Below are 23,924 nucleotides of genomic sequence, written 5' to 3' on the forward strand. Positions count from 1 at the left end.
TTTGTAATTCTGTGTATTATAATATGTCTTGTAGATTTTCTGTTCAGTTCTATTTTTACTGGGAACCTTTGGGCCTCTTGGATATCAGTGTCTCCTCTCCTCAACTTTAGGAAACTCTCTTGACCTAACCCATAATTCTCTGATGTGCCATTCATTTCCTTTCAGAACTTCTTTTCTAGTTTCTGTTGTTTTCTAGAGGTTTCCTGAATCTTATCTTGGCGTGCTCAATCTTTTCCTTAGCTACTGTTATTCTGTTGCTCATTGTATTACATTTTTTTATATCATCTACTATATTCTTTGTTTCTAAAACTTGAGATTATAGTTTTTCATTTTTGCTCTCATAATTTCTTGTGCTTTGCTGACTACCTGTGTCATCATTTCTTTAAGCTCATTAAAGATCATCAATACAGTGTGACTAAAGTCATTATCTGAGTTTACAAAATTGGTTGGTACTAGTAGAACTTTCCATGTTATTACTTCCACTCATTGAGCATGGTATGCTTATACTTGCCTTCTGTGTTTGCTGTGTTCCTACTATGCTAAAGATGAATCATTGTAGTTAGCTCCTCCGGAAGTCTGAGGGAATAGGCTGTATGCTGTTCTTCTCTCTCTCTACCTGTCTTCGCCCAGTGATAGAAAGTTTAAGTGTGACCTGTGTGAGGTGGAAGAGTAGAGCTGTTGGTTCAGGATATTGGAGTCGGGACTGTGAAATAGCACAGGTCAGCTGTGGAGACAGTCAGAACCCAGATGGAAGGAAGGGGAATTCAATTCCGGTTCCAAAGGGGCCCCAGGATTTCAGTCAGAAGGAACAAGAGAGGATCAGGAGATGTGGAGGTGAACCACCTCTTCACATGATTTATTTGTTTGTTTATTTGTATTTGTTTTGGAGCATGTGCGAAGCAAACACCCTATCAGCCATACTATCTCTCCAGCCTCTCTTAAGGTGATTTTTTTTTTCTTTTTGCTTTTTGGGTCACACCCGGCTATGCACAGCAATTACTCCTGGCTCTTGTACACAGGAATTACTCCTGGCGGTGCTGGGGGACTATATGGGATGGCGGGAATTGAACCTAGGTCGGCAAACAACTTATCCGCTGTGCTATCTATCGCTCCAGCCCCTCTTAAGGTGATTTTTAAGTGTCACTTAAGTCATACTTCCTGTGATGCTCATTGTAATTAGTAGAAAGCTGCTGGATATGAATTTTTTTTACAGCACATATTTTGGTTCCTTCAGTTCTTAGGAGCTCTCCTGCTGTGAAATTGGAAGCCCTTGCTTTTCTGTTCCACTGGCTAATCTTTGGTGGCAACTGTATGGAAAGTGTGTTTGCTCAACCTTGAAACACCCTGTATGTGAATACAGACTACTGACGAGGAGTCAGCTGGGAAGTATCTGACAGTGAAAGGCAGGGGACATGTGTTAACAAAGTCAGTTGAGAATGTGAACTGAATGGTTGGGCGGGTCTGTTTTTTGAATTTGACAGCCTCTCCCTAACTCTTTCCTTAAACACCCAACTAACCTCCAATTGCCCTCTTAGAACTTAATCTCAATACAGTTTCCAGCAGTTCAAAATCATCATACATAAAAATGTACTACGTTGAAAGTGGGAGGGGGGGTCTTTTGATCTCTGTTAAAAGACCAACTTCAGCTATAAAACTCAACAAATAATCCCAGAGGGAAAGGAGGAGAGATTTACAAATCTCTCATGCTATTAGGCTGAGAAATAATAACAAATTTATACTAAACTTGCATAATAATTTCCAAAAATGATATTCTCAGAATCTTCTGGAGGTTCAGAATGCCAAAGTTTTGGCAGAATGTTTTTGACAAGGCAGACCTTAATCTGACAGGGAGAATTATTCCAGGTTCTGTAAAGCGTGGCTTCCTTAACTTTTTCCACTTACCACCCTTTTTTGCCTGAAAATTTGTAGGCAACTCTGAACATATACAATGGGCTTACAAGAATCAGGGAGATTGCCACCTCAGAGCATGCAAAGCTGGAGTCCATGTTCTGCATGTGGGAAGCTCAGGTTTGATCTCTGCCTCCTCTTGGTACCCTGAGCAAAGGCATGAACAATCTCTGAACATGAGTAGTCCCTGAGCCCCATGGTGACCTCTAAAACTAAATGTACATGCATATATATTTTAAGTCAAAATTAAAATATGTGTCAAATAGTTGCTGATAACAAATCATTGGGGATATTATTTTAAAACAATTTTTTAAAAAGTTTATGTGAACCCATATAGTGTCTCAGCCCACAGTTGCAAGCTTGGTTGAACGCTCATTTGAATGTCAACTTCATTCAGCAAGTTGGATTTCTGGATTTCTCCCCATTGTAAATGTTGTTGTTATTAAAACACTTTTAGCCAGTTCCTGTGCCCCAGAATTACTCAAATGATTTTCTTCACTCAATAACCCAATGATTCCTGGTTCTCGTCCCAGACCAATTCAATGAGATTTAATAAAAGCAGAGTCCAGGAATTTTAATTATAAAGAAGAAACATTCTTATTTCTATAACTACCAGTTACTTCTACCTAAATTCTTCTTATGCTACTTGATCAGTTCTCATCTTCCCATCAACTAAAACATTCAAAGACAGAGATGATGCTGTACTTACACATTTTTTCAGTGAGTATGTGGCTTGATGCTTGATATTATAGTCAGGTTTGATCTCTGTATTATTATATTACTATATGCATTATTATACCCAATGCATGGACCAAATAGATAGTCTTACATGCAACTGGTTTGTTTCAATCCCCAGCACAGCATCTGATACCCTAGCCGTGTCAGAAGTGATCCCTGAGTGCAGAGCCAGGAGTAAGCCCTGAGAACAGTTGGATACAGCTAAAATTTTGAAAAAAGAAAAAGAAAGAAAAGAAAAAAATAAAGAGAAGAGCAAAGAAGAAAAAAAAGACACTTAATACAGTACTTCTACCAACAAATTACAAATGGGAGAGGAATCAATTATTAGTGGAATTTCAGAACATAATTGCTTTGAATTCCCAACTGCCATTTACTTTTCTTCCTTTTTAATATCTATCTTTTTTTATCCTTGATATTTTTGATGCATTTTAGCATTTAGATTTCCCTCTGATAGTAAATATTAAGTTTAATACACTCAAAGACAGAGTTGATGCTGTACTTACACATTTTTCTCATTGGGTGTATGGCTTCCTACTAGATATTATACAGTCATAAACCTAATGCATGAACCAAAGAGATAGTCTTGTATGCAGCTGGTTCAGTTCAATCCCAGCACTGCATATGGCACCCTAGCATAAAAACAAAAAGCAAAATTATGACAGCATCACTCTTGTGAAAACCTATCTTCCAAAAGGTTGATTTTAAACATATAAACCCAACAATAATACACTCAAACTTTACATATTTGAATGAAAATAAGGGTAAATTTTGGATACTAGTAATTTTTAGTTTCTAGATGCTAACATTGAGCTTAAATTTGCAACTTCTACCAATTATATAGTTTTGTAAATTTTATACCATTTTTTCCCTTGGGGAAAAGGGAGTGCTCAGGGAAACTGTGGCGGGTTGGCAGGGGGAGAGGGTGAAGTGGGGCGGGTGCGGGAGAGTCCGGGCAATCCTTGGGGAACCAGGATATGTACAGTACTAAGCTCTAAGGGTGTGGAGTTGCCCCCAAACTCCACAGATTTTGCAGTTCTGGGCCACCCTGGTATTCTTAGAGAGAGGTGTTGGGGGGAGGTGGGGAGGGCATAGGGCAAGCTCCCTCCCGGGCCAAACCCAGAGTATACAGGAACCACTAGGGCTAATACCAGCCCATGCTGGGAGAGAGAGAGGGGGGAGTGTTAGGTGGTGCTAGTTTTGGGGTCGGGGACAGGGAAGCACAGCTGATGGTGCTCAAGTTTTTTTCCAGCTCTATGCTGAGGGGTGACCCTTGGAAGTGCTTGGAGGACCATATTTGTTTCAGTGGTTTCAAACCAGGGTCAGCCATATGCAAGACCGGTGTCCTACCTCCTATTCTTCAGCCCCTGGTGTTAAGGTTTGAACCCTAGCCTATCTCTGCAGCTATCTCCCCAGCACATAAATGTTCATAGTTTATCTTTTCAAGTTAGCCAACCATTTCCTATCTTACTTTCTTTAAGAAGTGCATCACCTTTTAACATGGTAGTTGTGTGTTTGATAAAAGGAGATAGAACTACGAACAGAACTACAACTTTTATCATCTAATGACGCCAGGAAAATTCACATATCTCCATATCTGGTTTATTTTTTCAAATAAAATCAGTATGACGCCTATTTCAAAGATAAAGTAAAATAAGGGTTAAAGATCTTATAGTTGGGCTTCCAATTCAGCACTTATCAATGTTTAATAATGCTAAGAAAGTTATAGCATATTCCTTGATTTCTGGGAGTCTTCCCTTTATTGTTACAATTCTTCTTTCAAAGTAAGAGATTATATTCTTGCACCCTCTTTAAGGATGCTGCAGTTATCCTCTTTTCTTTTGCACGGTTCTGTTCACTTTGCATCTATAAACTCTGGTACCCATATTGAATTACACTGTGGCCACCATATGGTCATTACAGGATACTGCAGGCTAAAATCTGTCATAAATCACAGCATGAAAAGCCCGTGGCAGGAAATTAAAAGGAAATAAATTTGAGCACTTGAACCCAAATTTTTCTTTCTGCTTCTTCGGAAATACAAACTGAAAAGCAACATTTGACCTCAATCTTCAGTACCTCCTCCACTATCTTCTAACCTGATTATCCTAGGGCCCACAAACAACCTAATTCTTTCCCAAATCCTGAATATTTCTTCTCCATAATTATAGCCAAAGACCTGCTGAAAAAAAGAGTCCTATGATGCCATAACAGAGAATAGAGAAGCACTAACAATTTACTTCCAAAACATACCAGGCATTTTATATGTATTTAATCATATATTCCATGGAGCATATACTCTTTGATTTACTGGTTAGGAAACTGAGGTTCAAATTGGCTCAGTAAATTTTCCAAGGATGTCTGTTACATGAGAAGTAGGATAAGCTTTGAATCTAGGTCAAATCCAAGGTATTTTCCATCATATCTTAAGGTTTCTTTGTGCTTAGTCTCTGCGTTTTCTGCTTCTCCTACTGGACAGTTTTAGGAAGACATTTCCATCCTAGCTACTTATGCAATCATGTTAGAATACCTAGAAATTTTTTACAAATTTTAGTGCTCACACCAGACTATTTGTAAGACATTTTCATAATATGGAAGCAACTAAGTTTAATTATTTATTTATTTTTGGTCAGTGATTCTGTTCCACTGAGATTCTGTTCCGTTGTCTTAAATAATGTCGTATTACGAATGTGCATCTTTTCCTTTGATTTAATGGCAAAGCCTGGAAAGCTCCCCGTGACATATTCAATATGTCAAACACAGTAACAACAAGTCTCACAATGGATGGAGTCGTTACTGGGCCCGCTCGAGTAAATCGATGAACAATGAGAGGACAGTGCTACAGTGCTAATATTTAATCCAATATATACACTTGTTATAAAATATCTTATTAATACATAGGTTTCTTTTGTTATCACAGGTGGATGACATATTTATAGATTCTGCCTTGAAAAAGCATTATATCAAGAATCAAGTAATCAGACTGACGTATGTATGCCTGGCAAGTTGGGTCACAAGTGTGGTAGGACAAAGGGCAAAGTGCACAGAAGCCTTCATAAGATATATGCCTCAATGAGATGAGCTTTTGGTTAAGGTGCTCTTAAACTAAACGTCCCCAAGCAGAGGGTTGACTTCTGTTCTGTGAATAAAACAAGTTTTGTTGGGCGTAAACTGCACAGTTCAAGTTCCTCGAATAACACCTGTCTTCAGAGGACAGAGGCAGGATTCAAATTCCATCCACTGATTGCAAAGTCTGAAAAAAACAAAACCCATGGTCTTTAGGAAACTTAGCAGCATGCCACTGCAGGCCCATAGTTGTGTTCTTTTGACGTTTATGTCATTTCAAATATATTAAAAGGGTAAAGTTTAAAATGCAATTATAACTTTGACTTATAATGTAGCCCTCTGGACAGCAAACATGCCTGAACAAAATATGTTTCTGTTTCAATATTTAGTTTTTTGTGGTGGTGGAGGAGAAAGACCCATATTCGTTGCACAAACTAATTATAGGTCTTAATTTTGTTTATTGAAAACACATAGAAAAATGTGTACTTAAGAGGTTGGAATGACTCATCTTCTACATATCATAACTTTATTCTGACAAATTTACTAGATGGAATAGGGAATTTTCTTAACAATAGTCTAGTGTGTTATTGACACACTTGTTCCAAACCCTTTAAACCTTCACAAACTGTTGACTTCCAGAAGGATTTCATAATATAAATAGGATAAATTTCATAAGATTTAGGAAATAAAGGCATATGTTTGCTGAATTTTACTGTTGTACCATAGTACTGTAGCACATTATAATAATTGTATTAACTCCTTAGATTTGTAGGCCTCATCAGAGCAAATTTTTGTGAGGTGTAAATAACTTTCACCCCATTAATACAGCTTTTCCTCTGAGTCTTACCTGGCTGTATGCTCGCCAATTTAATATGAAATTCCTATAATTTACATTTTTCATTCCAGACTTTAAATAGACTATATAAGTACCTCAATAAAAATAAATTCCTCTGTTTTAAAATTCTGCAAAATACATTTTAAATGCTTTTAAGAGCTTGGAACTTTTGAAGTATAAAAATTAGAGACCTTTCTGAGCAGATCAATACATAGATTTGAAGTTTTTTTTAAATTTTTGTTTTGAAGCAACACTCAGTACTAAGGACTTTATTTCTGGATCTATATTTGGGGTACACACCTGATTATGTTCACGGAAACATATGGGGTGCCAGGGATCAAACCTGGGTCAACCACATGAAAAAGCACCCTACCCTCTATTATACCTTTCACACCCACAAATTTCAAGTTTTTAATAATTATTTATATAGTTAAAATGATCTTTAAGACATACAACTATTCAACCCTACCAGTAAATTACTTGACTGTTTTATATGAAAAAGTTCAGGGAACTGGACTTTTTTAATTTGATAACGATTCCAGGACCATAATATCACTGTCTTCAAATATTTTCTGTAGGAAAAGAAAGTAATAGTTTACATTGCATGTCCCAACTCATCTAGATCTAAGCTTAATGGAATTAAAGATATATGAAGAGATATTTCAACTCAAAATTGAGAATATTCATTAAATCCAAGCAGAGCAAAGGAAAATTAGTCTCTTTAGGAAATTAAATGTCCCCTCATTTTGATTCTGTCACTTGTCATGGATAGTGCAGAAAGCACATACATGAGTGATTAGCCAGAGACCGCTCATTTTTTTCTTCCACTTCTCACCTTATAAGTTGTTATTTCAATTAGTTTTTTGATGTCTAAGTTTTACCCAACTGCCATGAATACTTTAAGTTAGTTTAAAAATATACTCACATGGAGTTCATGCCCAATTCAATCAGCCTAATCAGTGGCTGAATAAATAGCAGTACTCCACATAAAAATAAATAAGTAAATAAAAATATACTAAAAATATAATAAGAACTTGATAAGAAACAATAATCAGCTGGACACAGGCAGAAACAAATGTATCAATGTCAGAGAATCAGCTCTTGACATCATTTAAGGCATAAAATAAGGGAATGTAATTTGGCAAGTCATGTAAGATTATACCAAAAATATTCTTTGAATAAACATTTTTCCTTTCTATGTCACAGACCTTATGAGGATGGTGTGAAAGCAGATGTCATTATGGTGTTCCAGTTTTCCTCTGTTGAGCAAAGAGCAGTAAGACAGAAGAAAATCCATAACATCTTAAATCAAAAGATAAGGAACACAAGAGCCTTATCTATAAATGCTTCATCACTTCAAGTTAATGGTATGTGATGTGATCTTCTCTAGTAAATCCATTTTATGTCTAATCTTCTGTCACTGTCACTGTCCTCCCGTTGTTCATCGATTTGCTGGAGCGGGCCCAGTAACGTCTCCATTGGAGACTTTGTTGTTACTGTGTTTGGCATATCGAATACATCACGGGTAGTTTGCCAGGCTCTGCCGTGCGGGCGAGATACTCTCGGTAGCTTGCCGGGCTCTCCAAGAGGGACGGAGGAATCGAACTCAGGTTGACCATGTTGGCTGCGTGCAAGGCTAATGTCCTGCCGCTGCCTTGCACGCAGCCAACATGTCTAATCTTAATTGAATTCTAAAGGTAAAGGTAAAGGCCCTCCCGTTGATCGTCGATTTGCTCGAGCAGGCCCAGTAACGTCTCCATTGGAGACTTTGTTGTTACTGTGTCTGGCATATCGAATACTCTCGGTAGCTTGCCGGGCTCTCCGAGAGGGGTGGAGGAATCGAACTCGGGTTCGGGGGAATCGAACTCAGGTCGGCCATGTTGGTCGCATGTAAGGCGAACGCCCTACCCGCTCGCCTTACAAGCGGCCAACATGGCTGACCCGAGTTCGATTCCTCCGCCCCTCTCGGAGAGCCCAGCAAGCTACCAAGAGTATTCTATATGCCAAACACAGTAACAACAAAGTCTCCAATGGAGACGTTACTGGGCCCGCTCGAGCAAATCGACGATCAACGGGAGGGCCTTTACCTTTACCTTAATCGAATTCTAATGAAAATAAAATAAAATATTTCAAAGTTTTATTGTTTTATACTATGTCTGAAGTTAGTCATAAAGTGGTTTATTCTGCAGTAAGTGACTGGCACTCATTCCAAAATAAAAACAAATCTTTACCAATAATGGAAAATCAATCTGATGCAGTTCAGTGCCTTCATGACTAAGTAAATAAAAATATCAAACGCTGAGAAACATTATACTTTCGGATGAGACCTCTTTAAAACATTGACTTGTTTCCTTTTAAAATAGAGTGAGAGAGATATTTGTATATAAAATTATAAAGCTCTTGTTAATTTTTTTCCTATGAGCAATTGGGGAAATGGTAAACCAACTCTGAATCAATTGCTAATGCTATCTTACACTTTAAATAATGCGTCATTCAACAGTTTTAAAATATCACTAAGCACGGCTAGAGGGATAGTACAGCGAGTAGGGAATTTGCTTAAAATTAGCTGACCCTAGTTTGATCCCAGCATCCCATATTGCGCCTCAAGCATAACCAGAAATAATTCTTTATTTTTTTAATCAAACCACTATGAAATGCACAATAACAAAAATGTTTATGACTGGATGTCATCATAGATTGTTTCAGTACCCATTCCTTCACTAATTTACATTTCTCATCACCAATGTTCCCAGTTTTTCTCCGCTATCAACCCCAACCCACCCCATCCCCATTCCCCAACCCGTCTCTATTGCAGGCACTTTCCTGCTCTCTCTCTGTTTCTCTTTCTCCCTCCCTTTCTTCCTCCTTCCCTCTCTCTCTTTCTCTGTCTCTCTGTCTCTCTGTCTCTCTCTCTCTCTCTCTCTCTCTCTCTCTCACACACACACACACACACACACACACTTTCCTTCTCAGCATTATGGTTCACAATACAAGTTACAGACAGGTTTTCATGTATATTCCTTTACCTCCTTTCAGCACTCAGTTCTTGTCCAGACTGATCATTTCACAGTGGTCCCTTCTCTATCCCAGCTGTCCTCCACCTGCCTCTCCATTTCTGGTAAGCTTTCTGGTAATTCTTTAGTGCAGCGCTCAGAGTAATCCCTGAGTATCAATAGGTGTGGTCCCAAACCCCCAAAATTAAAAAAAAGTCATTAAGCTAGAAAATCACTAAACTAGAAATATAAATTTGACTCTTACACATTGTCACATTCTTTTCTCTTTTTCTTGTTTAACTTAGCTCTTCATACCATTACTTTTTTTCTAAAAAGAGATTCAAACTTTATGAACTTCTTCTCTATGTTTCTTATTTGCTTAAGTTTCTTAGAGTTAATTTCTATATATTTATGAGGTGAACAAATTCGCCTTTATAGTTTGGAGATAGGAGGTTTAAAAAGGAATCTAACCATTAAAAAGTGCTAAGATTAAAATCTGGACTCAGTGCTAGGCTATTTTCACTTGGGGCTCCCCAGAGCGATGCAGGCGAGAGCCCTTCCCACCCCAAGGGTCCCAGCCTTGGCAGCCGACCTCCATTACCCAACCACCACCATGCTCCAGGCCGCTTTCCAGAAGCTCAGGCTGAGCCTCACGCATGAATGAAGTCCCACAAATCCTAGGTAATGCAGAACTTTGTAACCTTAGACTCTGGGCTAAACGGTACCCAGGAGCAGAGATTCTCCGCCTGCTTCTCCCAGTCTCCAGTGACTCAGAGATCACACCCATAAACCACTCCCTGCCAGCACCAGATAATCCCAGATAATCTCCTCATCGACCACCCTCCAGAACTCAGGATGCTCCTCCCAGATGGGAGAATAAAATGAGGCCCCCATAACCATGCCACCAGACTCCACGCCAGGCTGTTTTCATTCGGGGCACCCCAAATGGGGGCAAGTGGGAGCCATCCCCTCCCCAAGGGACCCAGCCCTGGCAGCTAATCTCCATTACCCAACCGCCCGCCGCCACGCTCCGAGCCACTTTCTGAACCCCGTGGCCACAATGAGAGTATCCCTCATACACGGGTAGGGCCTGACAAGCTCCCTGTGGCATATTCTATATGCCAAAAACAGTAACGATAACAGGTCTCATTCCCCTGACTCTGAAAGAGCCTCCAGTCATTGGAAAAGATGAGTAAGGAGAGGCTGCTAAAATCTCAGGGTTGGGAGGAATAGAGACGTTACCGGCGCCTGCTCAAGTAAACTGACGAACAACAGAATGACAGTGAGGATTAAAATCTAGATCTCTGATTTCTTTTTTTTAAATTTTACTGGAAAATTCTTTTCATTTTTTAAATTTAGTTACTGTGCGATAACAAAGTTATTCATAACCTGGTTTCAGCATATACTGTTTCAACATCAATCCCTTTGCCAGTGCTTACTTTCCTTCACCAATTCCCCAACCCCTCAATTTTCCTCCAACCAACCAATCTGTTGCTGGTGCGGGGTTCATACATAACGCTTTATCACTTTTCGGTGTCACCCCTTCTCCTGGTTGAATGCTTTCCTCCGCCATAGTCGTTGCCCCCTCCCTGTCCTATCTCCCAGTCCCCTCAGATAGCATGTTTCCTATTGAATACCAGTTTCCAGTTTCTTTTTTTAATTTTATTTATTTAATTTATTTTGATGAATCACTGTGACATACAGTTACAAACTTTCATGATTGCATTTCAGTCAAACAATGTTCAAGTACCCATCCCTCCACCACTGCCCATTCGTTGCCACCAATGTTCCCAGTATCCCTCCCCTCACCCCCACCCCTTCCACTCCCTGCCTCTGTGGCAGGCACATTCCTTCTTACTATCTTGGTCCTTTTGTGTGTTATGGTTTGCAATGCATGTTTGATCCATAGTCTACTTTCAGCACACATCTCCCATCCCAAGTGAGCCCTCCAACCATCATTTACTTAGTACTCCTCTCTCCATCCCAACTACCTTTTCCCCCAGAGCATGAGATTGGCTTCCAAGCCATGGGGCAATCCTCCTGACCCTTATTTCCACTGTTCTTAGGTGATAGTCTCCTATTATTCCGACTTCTTTTTTTCAATTACCTTTGGGCATTGTTATTCTACCATATGTTTCCTTATATCCCACACACGAGAGAGAAGATCTCTGATTTCTTGAAAGACTATGATGAAAGGATGTAATGATCAAATGTATTTTAGCAAATGTGTCTCTAATATTCATGTTTAATTATTCATCCTTTATATCAGCACATGAAAGACTCGAGAGTTAATCTATAAGAAAACCTATTTTCCTGTTTCTACAAGTATCTACTTCCAACAAACAGATATAGTGTTTCCCTGAAAATTAAAATAGATACTAGACTTGACACTCACTGAAAGAATCAGAGTGATTAGTATCATATGAGAAACAGGATGCCCTTCCCCTAGAAGGGTCTGACTTACCTTTTAAGAGGAAATCTAACCAGGAAGCAAAAACTCTGAGGTAATGGGATGGGCTGGAGTTTGCTGATGTGACACACAGTCAGCTACTCTGGGAATAAAGCTGGACACTCCTCCCAAGTCAAGAGGGAAGAACCTGTCAAGGACTTAATCCACTTTCTTTGTTAGATGGGAGGCAAAGAAATTAAAGTTGTGAAATGTGGCAATTGTGATAAGTTAAATGATGTAATTTCCAAAAACCTGTTAATTTCCTAGGATTTAAAAAATAACACAAAAAAACTGTGATATCTAAAACCAGAAATGAAGCATGGAATAGTCATAGGATATTTTGTTTGTTACGGGCTCAGTTTGTGAACTGCAATATTTCAATGACTGTATCAGATTATGTGAAGGGTTATGCTGACAGAGCAATTGACCTGAGAGTTGCCTCGCTCTGACCCCCAGAAAGTCACTGCAGGACTCTCCAAGTAACTTGACTCCATGTTTGAGTCGAAAAATTGCAACAATACTGTTTTTGTTCCTTGAAATCACAGAAATACAGGAGGATATGCAAATAAATTAAATATGTAATATGAGCTATATAGGCTATGACCACATAGACAGTTATTGAATATATATATATATTCTTTGGAAACTGAATATATCAATATCAGTAATCAACAAGTATGGAAAGAGCTGGGACACTGAAGATTTGCAAATTTCCAAAATTAAAAGAGAGCAGACAAAGGGGGCAAGCTTGGAGGTGGTTGGGAAAATGGGGACAATGGTGTAGGGAAGGAACACTGATGGTGGGATTGGTGACGGGATATTCAATATCTGTAGCAAATGGATCAGGAATAACTTCTCACTCCACGGTGTTTAAATAAAGGGAAGGGAAGTGGGGAGAGCAAAAAGTATATTATGTCAGCCAAGCCCTCAAGACAATACTTAAAACATAGGCTAAACATTGTTTTGGGGAACACATTCATGTTTTAAACTTTTCAATAAATGTACAACTTAAAAAATTCTAGACTGTGTCTTGAAATAAACGTGCAACCCAAGATTTACTCAGAGTATATTCAAGGCATGACTGTTTCTTTTGGATAATTAACAATGTGGTGGGGAATCTTTCATTAGATGAAACGTGTCAAAACAAAATTAAAGTCAAGTTCTTTGCATTGCAAACACTATTGCTACATGGGAGTCACTGATTGTCTACGCGGTGGCTAGTATGCACTTGAGTTTCCATCTGTAGTATGTAGAGTGCTCAGTCATGTCTAGATCATTCTCAACTCAGAAAGACGATCACTTTCAGTACTTGGGCTAATATTTATATTTTCTCCTTGACATGTAAGGCAAAAATACTTGCTCAATGGTAGAAATATTCAATAGAGCAAGTGACTCTGCATGGGTAGTTTACCTGTAGATGTGATCCTTATTTCTGGGGAGAGACCTCCCAGAAAGCACGCATCCAGAGTCATGGCAGGCAATTCTTTTTTTTTTAACTTTGCTATTGAACCACTGTGAGACAGACCCTTCCAAAACTGTTCATAATTGTATTTCAGTCATACAGTATCCCAACACCCGTCTCTCCACTAGTGACATTTCCCAGCACCAGTGTCCTGCAAATCAATAAGCTGACAGGCAATTCTTTTCCTTTTTCTTATTCTTTTTTTTTTCTTTTTGGGTCACACCCAGTGATGCACAGGGGTTACTCCTTGCTCTGCACTGAGGAATTACCCCTGGTGGTGCTCAGGGGACCATATGGGATGCTGGGAATAGAACTGGGGTTGGCCACATGCAAAGCAAATGCCCTACCTGCTGAGCTATTGCTCTAGCCCCCTGACAGGAAATTCTTGACTGACATTCTAACATGAAAGCCTGAAGATGAAGAGCAGCCTAGGCAAGGGGATGCACTGGAGTCTCCAAAGCTACCGGTGACAGTGCTCTGAAGAGTGACCGCTGGCCTGCATACTGCCAGGAAGTACCTACAGCCAAAATATTTTAGTTAAACTCACAGTCATTTTTCTAATATTAATCCTAGAAAAAGTGAAGTGTCTTGCTCAAAGTATATGGAAGAATACTTTGTTTTACTTTCTTGTAGTTTGTGTAAGATACTGCCAAAGCATATGGTATTGATAAACAAAGTTATGCACCCATCACCCCAACGTGCCCACAAATCTCTATCACTCTCTCTGCATCATCTCCGATACAGTTATTGTTCACTCTATCCCTATCGGAGGGTATAGTTATCAGTATTTTGAAATACAATGTCAAGGGTTTATTACTGATGGTTTCTTTTTCCTTGTTTTGTCTCACTATGTTCCACAGATGAATAAGATCATTTGGTATTAATCTTTTCTTTAACTTATTTAGTTTAGCATTATACCCTCCAGTTCTATCCACATTGCAGTAAACTGTTTGATTTCATGTTTTCTTAGAACTGTATAGGTTTTCATATATATGCACTGCATAGTGTACACATACAACTTTTTTATTCATTTATATGTCGCTGGACATTTAAGTAGTTACCATATCCTTGCTATTGAACTATTTGTTGCAATGGACATAATTGCATATATTTCTTTTTAAATTAGTACTTTTTTTGTTTGGGTTAGATGTCAAAAGTGGAATGACTGGGTCAAATGGAAGTTCAATTCTTATTTTGACAAATCTCCATACTTCCCATTAAGGCTGAACCAGATGACATTCCTACCAACACTGAATGTGAATTGCATTTTTACCACATTCCCACTAACACTATTTCCTATCTTTTCAATTATGCCATTATCACTGACATTAAATGATATCTCATTATTGTTTTCATTTGTTTTCCTTGGTAAAAAGTGACTCTGAACACTTTATTATATTTCTATTGGATGAAACGGATTTTATCTTAAGAATTCTAACATTACAGATTGGGTAGGGCATTTGCCTTGCACGCGGCCAACCCAGGTCGACCCGGGTTCAATTCCCAGCATCCCATATGGTCCCCCGAGCACCGCCAGGAGTAATTCCTGAGTGCATGAACCAGGAGTAACTCCTGTGCATCGCTGGGTGTGACCCCAAAAAGAAAAAAAAAAGAATTCTAACATTATATTGTTTCCTAATCCAATGCAGGATATATTGAATTAGCTCTAAAAAACTGAGAAATGTCTTACCTCAAGAGGACACTTAACCTAAAATTGAGTAAAGAGTAAGCACTGATAATCTATCCTGATAAATTGAGTCTTCACAACAAAATAATTGAGGCATCCTTTTGAAGATTACTTTTTAATTAAATATTTTCACATGTTCCAATTTTGCAGAGTTCATTATACCTAGCTTTCCAAGTGGTATCTATAAAGGATGAAGAGAAAGAAGAATTCTTATTTTTCACAATGGTAAATTAGGCTTACAGAATATGAGTCTGAGAAACATGAAATAAATCAGTTTATCCTTGGTCTGCTTAGAAGCTATTTTATCTTGAAAATTGTCGGTGTTTTATGCAATCTTCCACCAATTTAATTTAATTTTATTTTTTTTCCTACAATTTTTGGTTAGGCACCATGTTTTGCAATATTTTTTTTAATAATTTATTTCTTTATTGAATCACTGTGGGAAAAGTTACAGAGCTTTCGGGTTTAGGTCTCAGTCATGTAAATATCAAACACATTTCCCTTTACCAATACTTATTTTTAACCGCGAACCCCAATAGAACCCCACCTCCCACCCCTCCCAATTCCTGTGAGGCAGATGAGTTCTAGTTAATTATCTACTTTGACTAGATACATTGTTTCGATAGAAGATGCACAATTATTGTTTAGAGTTTACGACCCCCCCCCCAATCAGACATGCTAAAACAGCGTTGTGAAATGATTTGCTTTCTACAGCTGGGTTTAAGAATAAAATGATGTCGCGCGGCCGCGTGGTTTTGGATTTCTGCTATTTTACTTATTAACCCTGGAAGTATTTCTATTATAAGTTAGATAGTTAAGAGGTTGGTTTCTGTGCTCTGGAGTCGGAGAGCCACTCATGGGGGACAGCTGGTGACCTCGGTCGGGCGTGAAGGACGGCCCATTACGCCCCCCTTCCCATGAGGTCCCTGCCACCCCCCACCCCCGGCTCAAACCTGCTGTCCATTAGGCTCCCGTGCGGCCGCCATCTTTCTTTCCAGAGAGGATTGGGCGAATGGAGCAACACCCTTTCCCCTCCGGGCAGGCATGCTGGCGCGGTTTAACACATAGTCTCACCTGTCATTAATAACACTTTTTTTTTGCCTTTTGGGTCACACCTGGCGATGCACAGGGGTTACTCCTGGCTCATGCATTAAGGAATTACTCCTGACAGTGCTCAGGGGACCATATGGGATGCTGGGAATCGAAGCTAGGTGGGCCGCGTGCAAGGCAAATGCCCTACCTACTGTGCTATCGCTCCAGCCCCATGAATAATACTTTTAAAACAGTTCTGTGTTAATATATTTTGAAATTTATTCTTACACTTTATACAAACACTGTGGTTTACAAAGTTTTCAGGATGATTTGTTAGGCATTCACTATTCCAACACTCATCCCACCACCAATACACCTACCCTCCACCATTGTCTCCAATTTTCCCAGCAACCTCAAGCCTGCCGCCACAGCAGGCCCTCAGTAATATTTTACATTGTTTGTTATCAATAATTTGCTAACAGAATGATCAAAAAATGTTTCCTTAAACGAAAGTTAGTGAAAGTTGTTGTAGCTCACCATGGAGACATTAAGTTCTTGTATAAGAGGTTACTAAAATGTCCTTACAAGTTAAGCCTTCTGTGTTTATGTTTTGTTAAACGAGATTGGTTGCCATTCCATCAGTCTGATTTATCAGAGTTGTAGAGTTTGAAATGTTGCTCCAGGAAGCCCAGAATTTTAAATTTTTATAGAGTCAAATTTTTAACGGGGTGGTAGCTTCGGGGTGTGTGTGTGTGTGTGTGTGTGTGTGTGTGTGTGTGTGTGTGTGTGTGTGTGACAGCCTGGTCTTCCGGGAAGCACAGGGAAATGGGAAGAGGTAGACAATTCCCAGTTCTGTCAAAGTCTGTAGATTTCAGTCACAAAATGCACATACCTGAATTTTTTCAGCAGATTAATTTCTGGGTGAGACTCGTCCACAGGCATTGGAGTTCGGCTTAGAGTATGCCGGTCATTCTGGGGTGTGGGTGTAGCTGGCTGCCAGGGTTCTGTTTGGACGGGAACTAGGCTGACCCACCCCTCTCCAGAGAGCCTTGTGGTGTCCAGAAGAATCTTCTGAAACTTGTTGATCTCTTTCAAGATTTATTTATGAGTCTCTGGATCATGTCTGGTAAATGAGTTTAGATGGTGTGGGAGGTGGTTTGTAGGCATGACTCATGGCTGACTTTAAAGCCTAAAAACCCACTACTTGGTGTATCAGTCATGGACTCCTTATCTCTTAATGAAAAATTCAAAGAAATTATCCTGCACTAATGGACTACCACTGTGATGTATCAATACAAACTATCTGTGAATACGTCATATTCTGCATTTGTGAGAACATGATGGGTCTGGGGTATTATGTTAAGTAAAATAAGCAAATGGTGAATGGCAAATACTATATAATTCCACTCACATATGGAAGACGTAAAACAAAAAAAAAATTGGCACAACAAAGGCAAACCCTTAGACTACAAGAACAAAATTGTGGTACCAGAGGGAAGGAGGAAGAGGAGAAGATAAATGAGGGCGACATTTGTGGAATTTTTTTACTTTTATTTGTACCTTAATACTGTTGCAGTATTACTCATTTCATCAAAGGTAACTTATTAATCTCTATAATTATTGTACAAGTACCCTACTATATCAGATTTTCTCCTGACTTCTCCATGTGCTTAACTGTCCAGAACGCATATGATCAGTATGTCAGAATTCTCTGATGATTTCCGGTCACTTAAATCAGCCAGGAGAATATCAAATTATTATTCTCATCTATTTTGTTTTTCAGCAATGAGCTCATCAGCAGGAAAGCTAACTGTCCAAGCATGTAAGTCTGGTTAGTTTATAAAAACAAGTTCAATTTCCACATCAGAAAGGCTAACTTAAATATTAGCTCAACAAGTTTCCATCCATGTCTCATATTTTGTAGAAAGAAAATAGCATTTGGATAATATATAAAATAACTCATTCAAACTCTGAGAGTGATCTTTTCATGATGTTTGAGAAATTATATCTTTCTGATTTGGAATAAATTAATTTGCTTCTTGAAATTCTTTAAATGCTATTAAATATGCTTTCTTTGGGGCCAGAATGGTTGTACAGTGGACTGGGCACTCGTCTTGCATACAGCAGATCCGGGTTTGGTCTCTGACATCCCATATGGTCCCCCAAGCACTGCCAAGAATCATTTTTGAGTGGAGAGCCAGGAGTAAGTTCTGAGAATCACAGGGTGTGCCCCCAACAAAACAAAACAAAACAAAATATACTTTCTAGTGATAAATAAAATAATGGGAAAGTGATAAATGGGCAGAAGATAATACCCATCATTGACTGTTGGGTGAGGAGTGTAGCTCAGTGGTAGAACATTTACCTTGAATATATGAATCACTGGGTTCAAACAGTACCATATGTACCCCCTGTATAACCCCAGGAATAAGTATTTTTAATATTTACATACTACCAGAGAGTATGTTAGCAGCTCTAGCATTATTTTTATAAATAAAACATGATACTTACTCTGAAATTAAGAATTCAAATATAAAAAAATGTCATGGAATGCAATTTTTTAAATGTATGCAGGGGGCGCTAAGAAGTGGCTTCAGTATTAGAGCAGATATCTAGTATGCATAAGACTCTGGGTTTAATTCCTGCCCGTCAAGGCCTCCCCCAAGCATCCAGGTATAGCCACTTTGTGGCTTCCAAACCAGATCAAATACCAAACTAGAGTGACAGCAGACATGATGTCATAGTCCTTAAGCAGTGCTGGGTATAGCATCACTAAAAAGTGAAAATAAAATCGGACAATAAATGCTATAGTGGAGAAAGTGAGAGTACTACGAAGTCCATTAGGATTCAGCTATCCTGACATTGTGTGATCAGAAGTGATCTTAGAGACATAAGTGATCACAAATCAAAAGTTAAGTCAAATGAGTACTCTGGTCAGAGTAATAGTATATAAAAGTGTCGATATGAAAGCAATAGACCATTTGCTGAAATTGAAAACTATTAGTGTTACAAAAACATATAGTAGAGTAGTGGTTGGGGACAGGGTAAAAGATATGAAAGATATGACTGGAGTGGTTAAAGGGGAAAAATCATGCTAAAATATTTTTATTTTATTTGGAAGACATTAAGGAGGCAGTGAAAAAAATTTGTTTTAGGTCCAACCAAATAGTGTTTAAAACTTATGTCTCTGTGCTCTGGAATCACTTCTGGCAGTCAGTGCTCAGGGAACCACATGAGGTGCTGGTGACCAAACTAGCATTGCCCATGTGCAAGGCAAGCACCCTACCTGCCATACTATCTCTCTGGCCCAGTTTACACACATTTCAGAAATAGCATTTAGTTGCTATACGGAGAAAGGGCTCAACTGGAAGCTATTAGAGTTCTCTAGGTCAGGGCTTCTTAAAACTTTTCCACTCTTAATTCATATTTGCTCAAGAAGATTTTATGTGACCCCAAATATGTAAAATCTACATACAAACAAACTCTTGCTGATAATAAATTATACATTTATTTTAAAACAAAATTTTTGCAACTACCACATACAGTTACACATCATCACATGTAGCTGTAACTCATAGTTTAAGATAGTAGGCTCTAGATTAGAAAATAAAGAAGGAGGGAAGAATAGTTTAAACTAGAGTGATGCCAGAGACAGAGTTATAGTGACTTCCAGAATGGACATAGAGTACAATCAGTACTAGGTAAATGGACTTTTGACACATACTTAGATGAAATAAGAATCAAACTGACTATATTTTCTTTTTTATTAGAAATATACTCTAAAATAAACTTAATTTTTTAAGCAAGATGACAATTTTGGGAGGAAGTTTTGAGAAATGGGTGGGGGAACAGAGGGAGAGAAAGACAGGAAAAGAGAGAGAGGAGAGAGGGAGGAGGAGGAGGAAGAGGAGGAGGAGGAGGAGGAGGAGGAGAGAGAGAAAGAGAGAGAGTATGCTCAAAAGATAAGTTTTCCAGACTGCAGAGAACTGTAGTGCACATCCCAGCATTGGATCTCAAGTTGGTAAAATGAGAGTGAAATTTGTGCATGAGTTGCTCTGAGCAGCAACACATAGGCATAGGCAGCATACGGGACGGGCCTGGGCAGCTTATGAATCTGAAATAGGTTTAATTCTTATTTTTTCTTCTCACTTTTTGGGTCACACCCAGAGATATTCAGGGGTCACTCCTGGTTCGTCACTCAGTAATTACTCCTGGCGGTGCTTGGAGAACCATATGGGATGCCAGGGATCGAACCCCAGTCAACCATGTGCAAGGCAAATGCCCTATCTGCTGTACTATCTCTCCGGCCCCAGGCTTAATTCTTAACATCAATAGCTAAGGAATCTCTGACCTGATATATAGGGTACATATTCATTCCCAACAATAGGGAATGTGATGCTTATATGAAAACATAAAATCATTCTTAGTTCATTATGAAGAATGAAAGACTGGTCATGAAACTTTCATCCATGTACACTTTAGAACTAGTCATTCAGAAAATATTGGTGAGAAATAGAGTGGCAACAAGTGAGCTTTCAGCTGTTGTATGATCAGGTGCCATTGTTAATCGCATAAGGGTTTCATGTCAAAGTAACAATGATGAATCACAAAAAAATCTGAGATATAAGATCCTTGATTGGAATCCCCAGTAGACCTAGGTAATTTTCACAAAAGTTCCTCAGGACTGTCTTGAAATTTTGTGTTATGTCAAACCCCGCAGTTTAACTTAACTTCAGGCAAAATTCATCCAGATTTATAAATGGTGATAGTGAACATAACATGACACATCAGTAGATACAAAACATATATGCAGTCACTTATTAATATGGTACCTGTTGATATAGTGATGGAAGCAGATATTACATTGTGTACATTGTATTGATTTCTCTTCAAACATTATGAAAATATTTCTTATAACTTAATGAACTCATCTCTTTCAGGTTGTGGCAAAAGAATTGCTCCATTAATCATCAACCGAATAATGTCTGGAGACATTGCGGCTAAGGGAGCCTGGCCCTGGCAAGCTTCGCTTCAAAGGAACAATATTCATCAGTGTGGGGCCACTTTGATTAGCAACACATGGCTCGTCACTGCTGCTCACTGCTTTAAGAAGTAAGTTATTGACCTTAAGTTGTATCTTCTGTAGCACGGTAGCACTGTCCTCCCATTGTTCATCGATTTGCTCAAGCGGGTCCAGTAACGTCTCCATTGTGAGACTTGTTATTGTGTTTGGCATATCAAATACATCATGGGGAGCTTGCCAGGCTTTGCCGTGTGGGCCAGATACTCTCAGTGGCTTGGTCTGCCGTGCTCTCTGAGAGAGGTGGAGGAATGGAACCTGAGTCAGTCAGGTTGGCCGCGTGCAAGGCAAATGCCCAAATAGCTGAGCTATTTGGAATCAAATTTAGAGCACAATAACATCCAGTCACAATTTAGTCGAGAGAGCCCATTGCACCAATTTAAAACTCAAAGAAGTCTAATTAATTTATTAAGAAAAATATCAATATATTTATGCTATAAAACCAACGGTCTTAGCAAACCAGTACTTGTTTTTCTAATTAGAGTATTTTTAAACATGGAAGTAAAGTAGAAACAAGAATTCAAATTGTTTAAAAATAAAGTAGTAATCCCAGTATAATTAACAGCTGTTAAGTTGGACTGTAATCATCTTTTACATATGCACTTCTTTCTATCACTATCACTAAATGTTATGAAATAATTAGGTAGAAAAAAACAAGCATGTATATGAATAGTATCTATGTATTTAATGAGTGCTTTAAGTTAATGTAGTCATTAAAGAGGATTCATTTACCCAACTCTTAGTAAAAAAAAACTATGTAACATCAAAATATATCAAAATTATATTACCCCCCCACTAAAACACCTAGTAAATTTCTGCACTATTTGAATTTAATCTAAGCACTTTACTCTAAACTATAACACGTTATAAGATTTGGTTCCCAACTACTTTGCAACCTCATCCTGTACCATTCCTCCCTTGTGTTGTGAACCACAGATCTTTCACTAGTTTTTTTAAATTTGTTCGTTTGTTTTTCCTTTTTTTCACTGAAATATTTTTCTTCGTTGACATCACCAGGAATGGATGGTTGCTGCTTGGTCACCCCTTTATCTCTATCAGTTCAAATAGGGCTCATCACAGAAAATGTAAATTAGCATTTTTCTAAAGACATACATGAGTCATGTTTAATGCATTTTACAGTCTAAAAATTTAAAATGTGGGGCCAGAAAGAGTCCATTTCCAAAGCGCTTGCTTTGCATCTGTTGGACCTAAGGTACCAACCTGGCATCACATATGGCCCCTTACTTCAAGTCCCACCTATGCCCAGTACAGCCAGGAGTGATTCCAGAGTGCAGAGCTAGGAGAAAGCCTAGAACACTGCAAAGTGTGGCCCAAACATACTCCCCCTTCCCAAATAAAAATAAATAAAACTTAATAATGATGTATTGTACTTCAGCTCTACAATATTGTTGGTATGTTTTAAATCTTTTAAAATAGTGACAATGGGGGGCCAGAGAGATAGTACAGGAATTAAAGAGCCTTGCCTTTCACATGGCAGACCTGGTTTCATCCAAAGCCTTGCCAAGATTAATCCTTAAGCACAAAGTTAGCGGTAAGTCCTGAGCAACAAAAGGATATACCCCCAAAAAACAGCGACAAAAACAAAATAGTGGCAATAGACTAAATCAAGATCATTTAACAAAATTTATCGTTACAACCAAGTATTTTCAGAATGGAATTTTCTCTTTTATTAGTCTTCATGCAATTACTTATGATGATAGCGCAGTTTTTAATCTGTTCATTTCCTATTGTAGTAGCGCAAATTCACGTCAGTGGACTGTGAGCTTTGGAACAACAATCAACCCTCCATTAATGAAAAGGAATGTCAGACGAATAATTGTCCATGAGAGATACCACTCCCCAGCAAGAGAGTACGACATTGCTGTTGTGCAGTTCTCTCCTAGAGTCGCCTTTTCTAACGACATCCGCCGAGTGTGCTTACCGGATGCTTCTGCATCCTTCCAACCAAACTCAACAGTCTATATCACAGGTTTTGGGGCACTTTACTATGGTGGTAAGTGTCTCAAAGCCCTCTATGTAGGGCAGTATGATATAATCTTAGTGATATAATAATATTCTGCCAAACATTTCCACTCAGCCTGTTGGATTATTTGGGGAAACGGTGGGCAGAGAGTAAGAAGGGCTCCCACGTGTTGTTCAGAGGGGTCTGGGAGCTCCTCCTGGATTGGGGTTATACCTGGTGATGCTTGAGGATTATGTGCTTGGGGGATCCTGAACCCTTGTACAAATTTCTACAGCCCTTCTTGGTTGGGATGTTTGGAGGTCTTGTTTTGGAAGCAATAGAATTAAAGTCAAATCAACTAACTCAAGAATTTAAAATAAAGTGGCAAATTTGATTTTCTCTACTTTGAAGTCAGCAGATAAGATGTATTCAGAAAGAGCTAGATCCAGAATTCACTTTACTGTAATTCGACTGACTTTGTGAATCAATTTCCTGGCTCTGATTTCCCCTTTATCTTCGTTGGGCAGGATTCTAGCTCCACATAGTGGCAAAGGCAGTGAGCAGCAGCAGAGAGTCTGCATGAGCTTTACCTCATAGGATATGTCTGTCTCTCAGCTGGAATTTACATTATCCTCGAGCCTTGTTGCCCTGGTTATATCCAGAAGTACTTAAATTGGTAACTAATCCTGTTATTTCTATACCAAGAATGACCTA

The 23,924-nt window shown here is 38.8% G+C and overlaps 1 protein-coding gene across 1 annotated transcript in view; it reads left to right on the forward strand.

The window, feature by feature from the left end:
* The window catches only part of LOC130020591 (transmembrane protease serine 11A-like), a 67,115-nt gene that overhangs the window by 34,200 nt on the left and 8,991 nt on the right, over positions 1 to 23,924 (forward strand). The window contains exons 4-8 of the mRNA XM_056111182.1: positions 5,564 to 5,631; positions 7,751 to 7,911; positions 17,951 to 17,989; positions 21,108 to 21,279; positions 23,002 to 23,261. Of these exons, the coding sequence (XP_055967157.1) occupies positions 5,564 to 5,631; positions 7,751 to 7,911; positions 17,951 to 17,989; positions 21,108 to 21,279; positions 23,002 to 23,261 (700 nt within the window). The remainder of the gene's footprint in view (positions 1 to 5,563; positions 5,632 to 7,750; positions 7,912 to 17,950; positions 17,990 to 21,107; positions 21,280 to 23,001; positions 23,262 to 23,924) is intronic.

The sequence above is a fragment of the Sorex fumeus genome, unplaced genomic scaffold, assembly GCF_029834395.1.
Source record: "Sorex fumeus unplaced genomic scaffold, SorFum_2.1 ptg000013l, whole genome shotgun sequence".
Classification (NCBI taxonomy): domain Eukaryota; kingdom Metazoa; phylum Chordata; class Mammalia; order Eulipotyphla; family Soricidae; genus Sorex; species Sorex fumeus.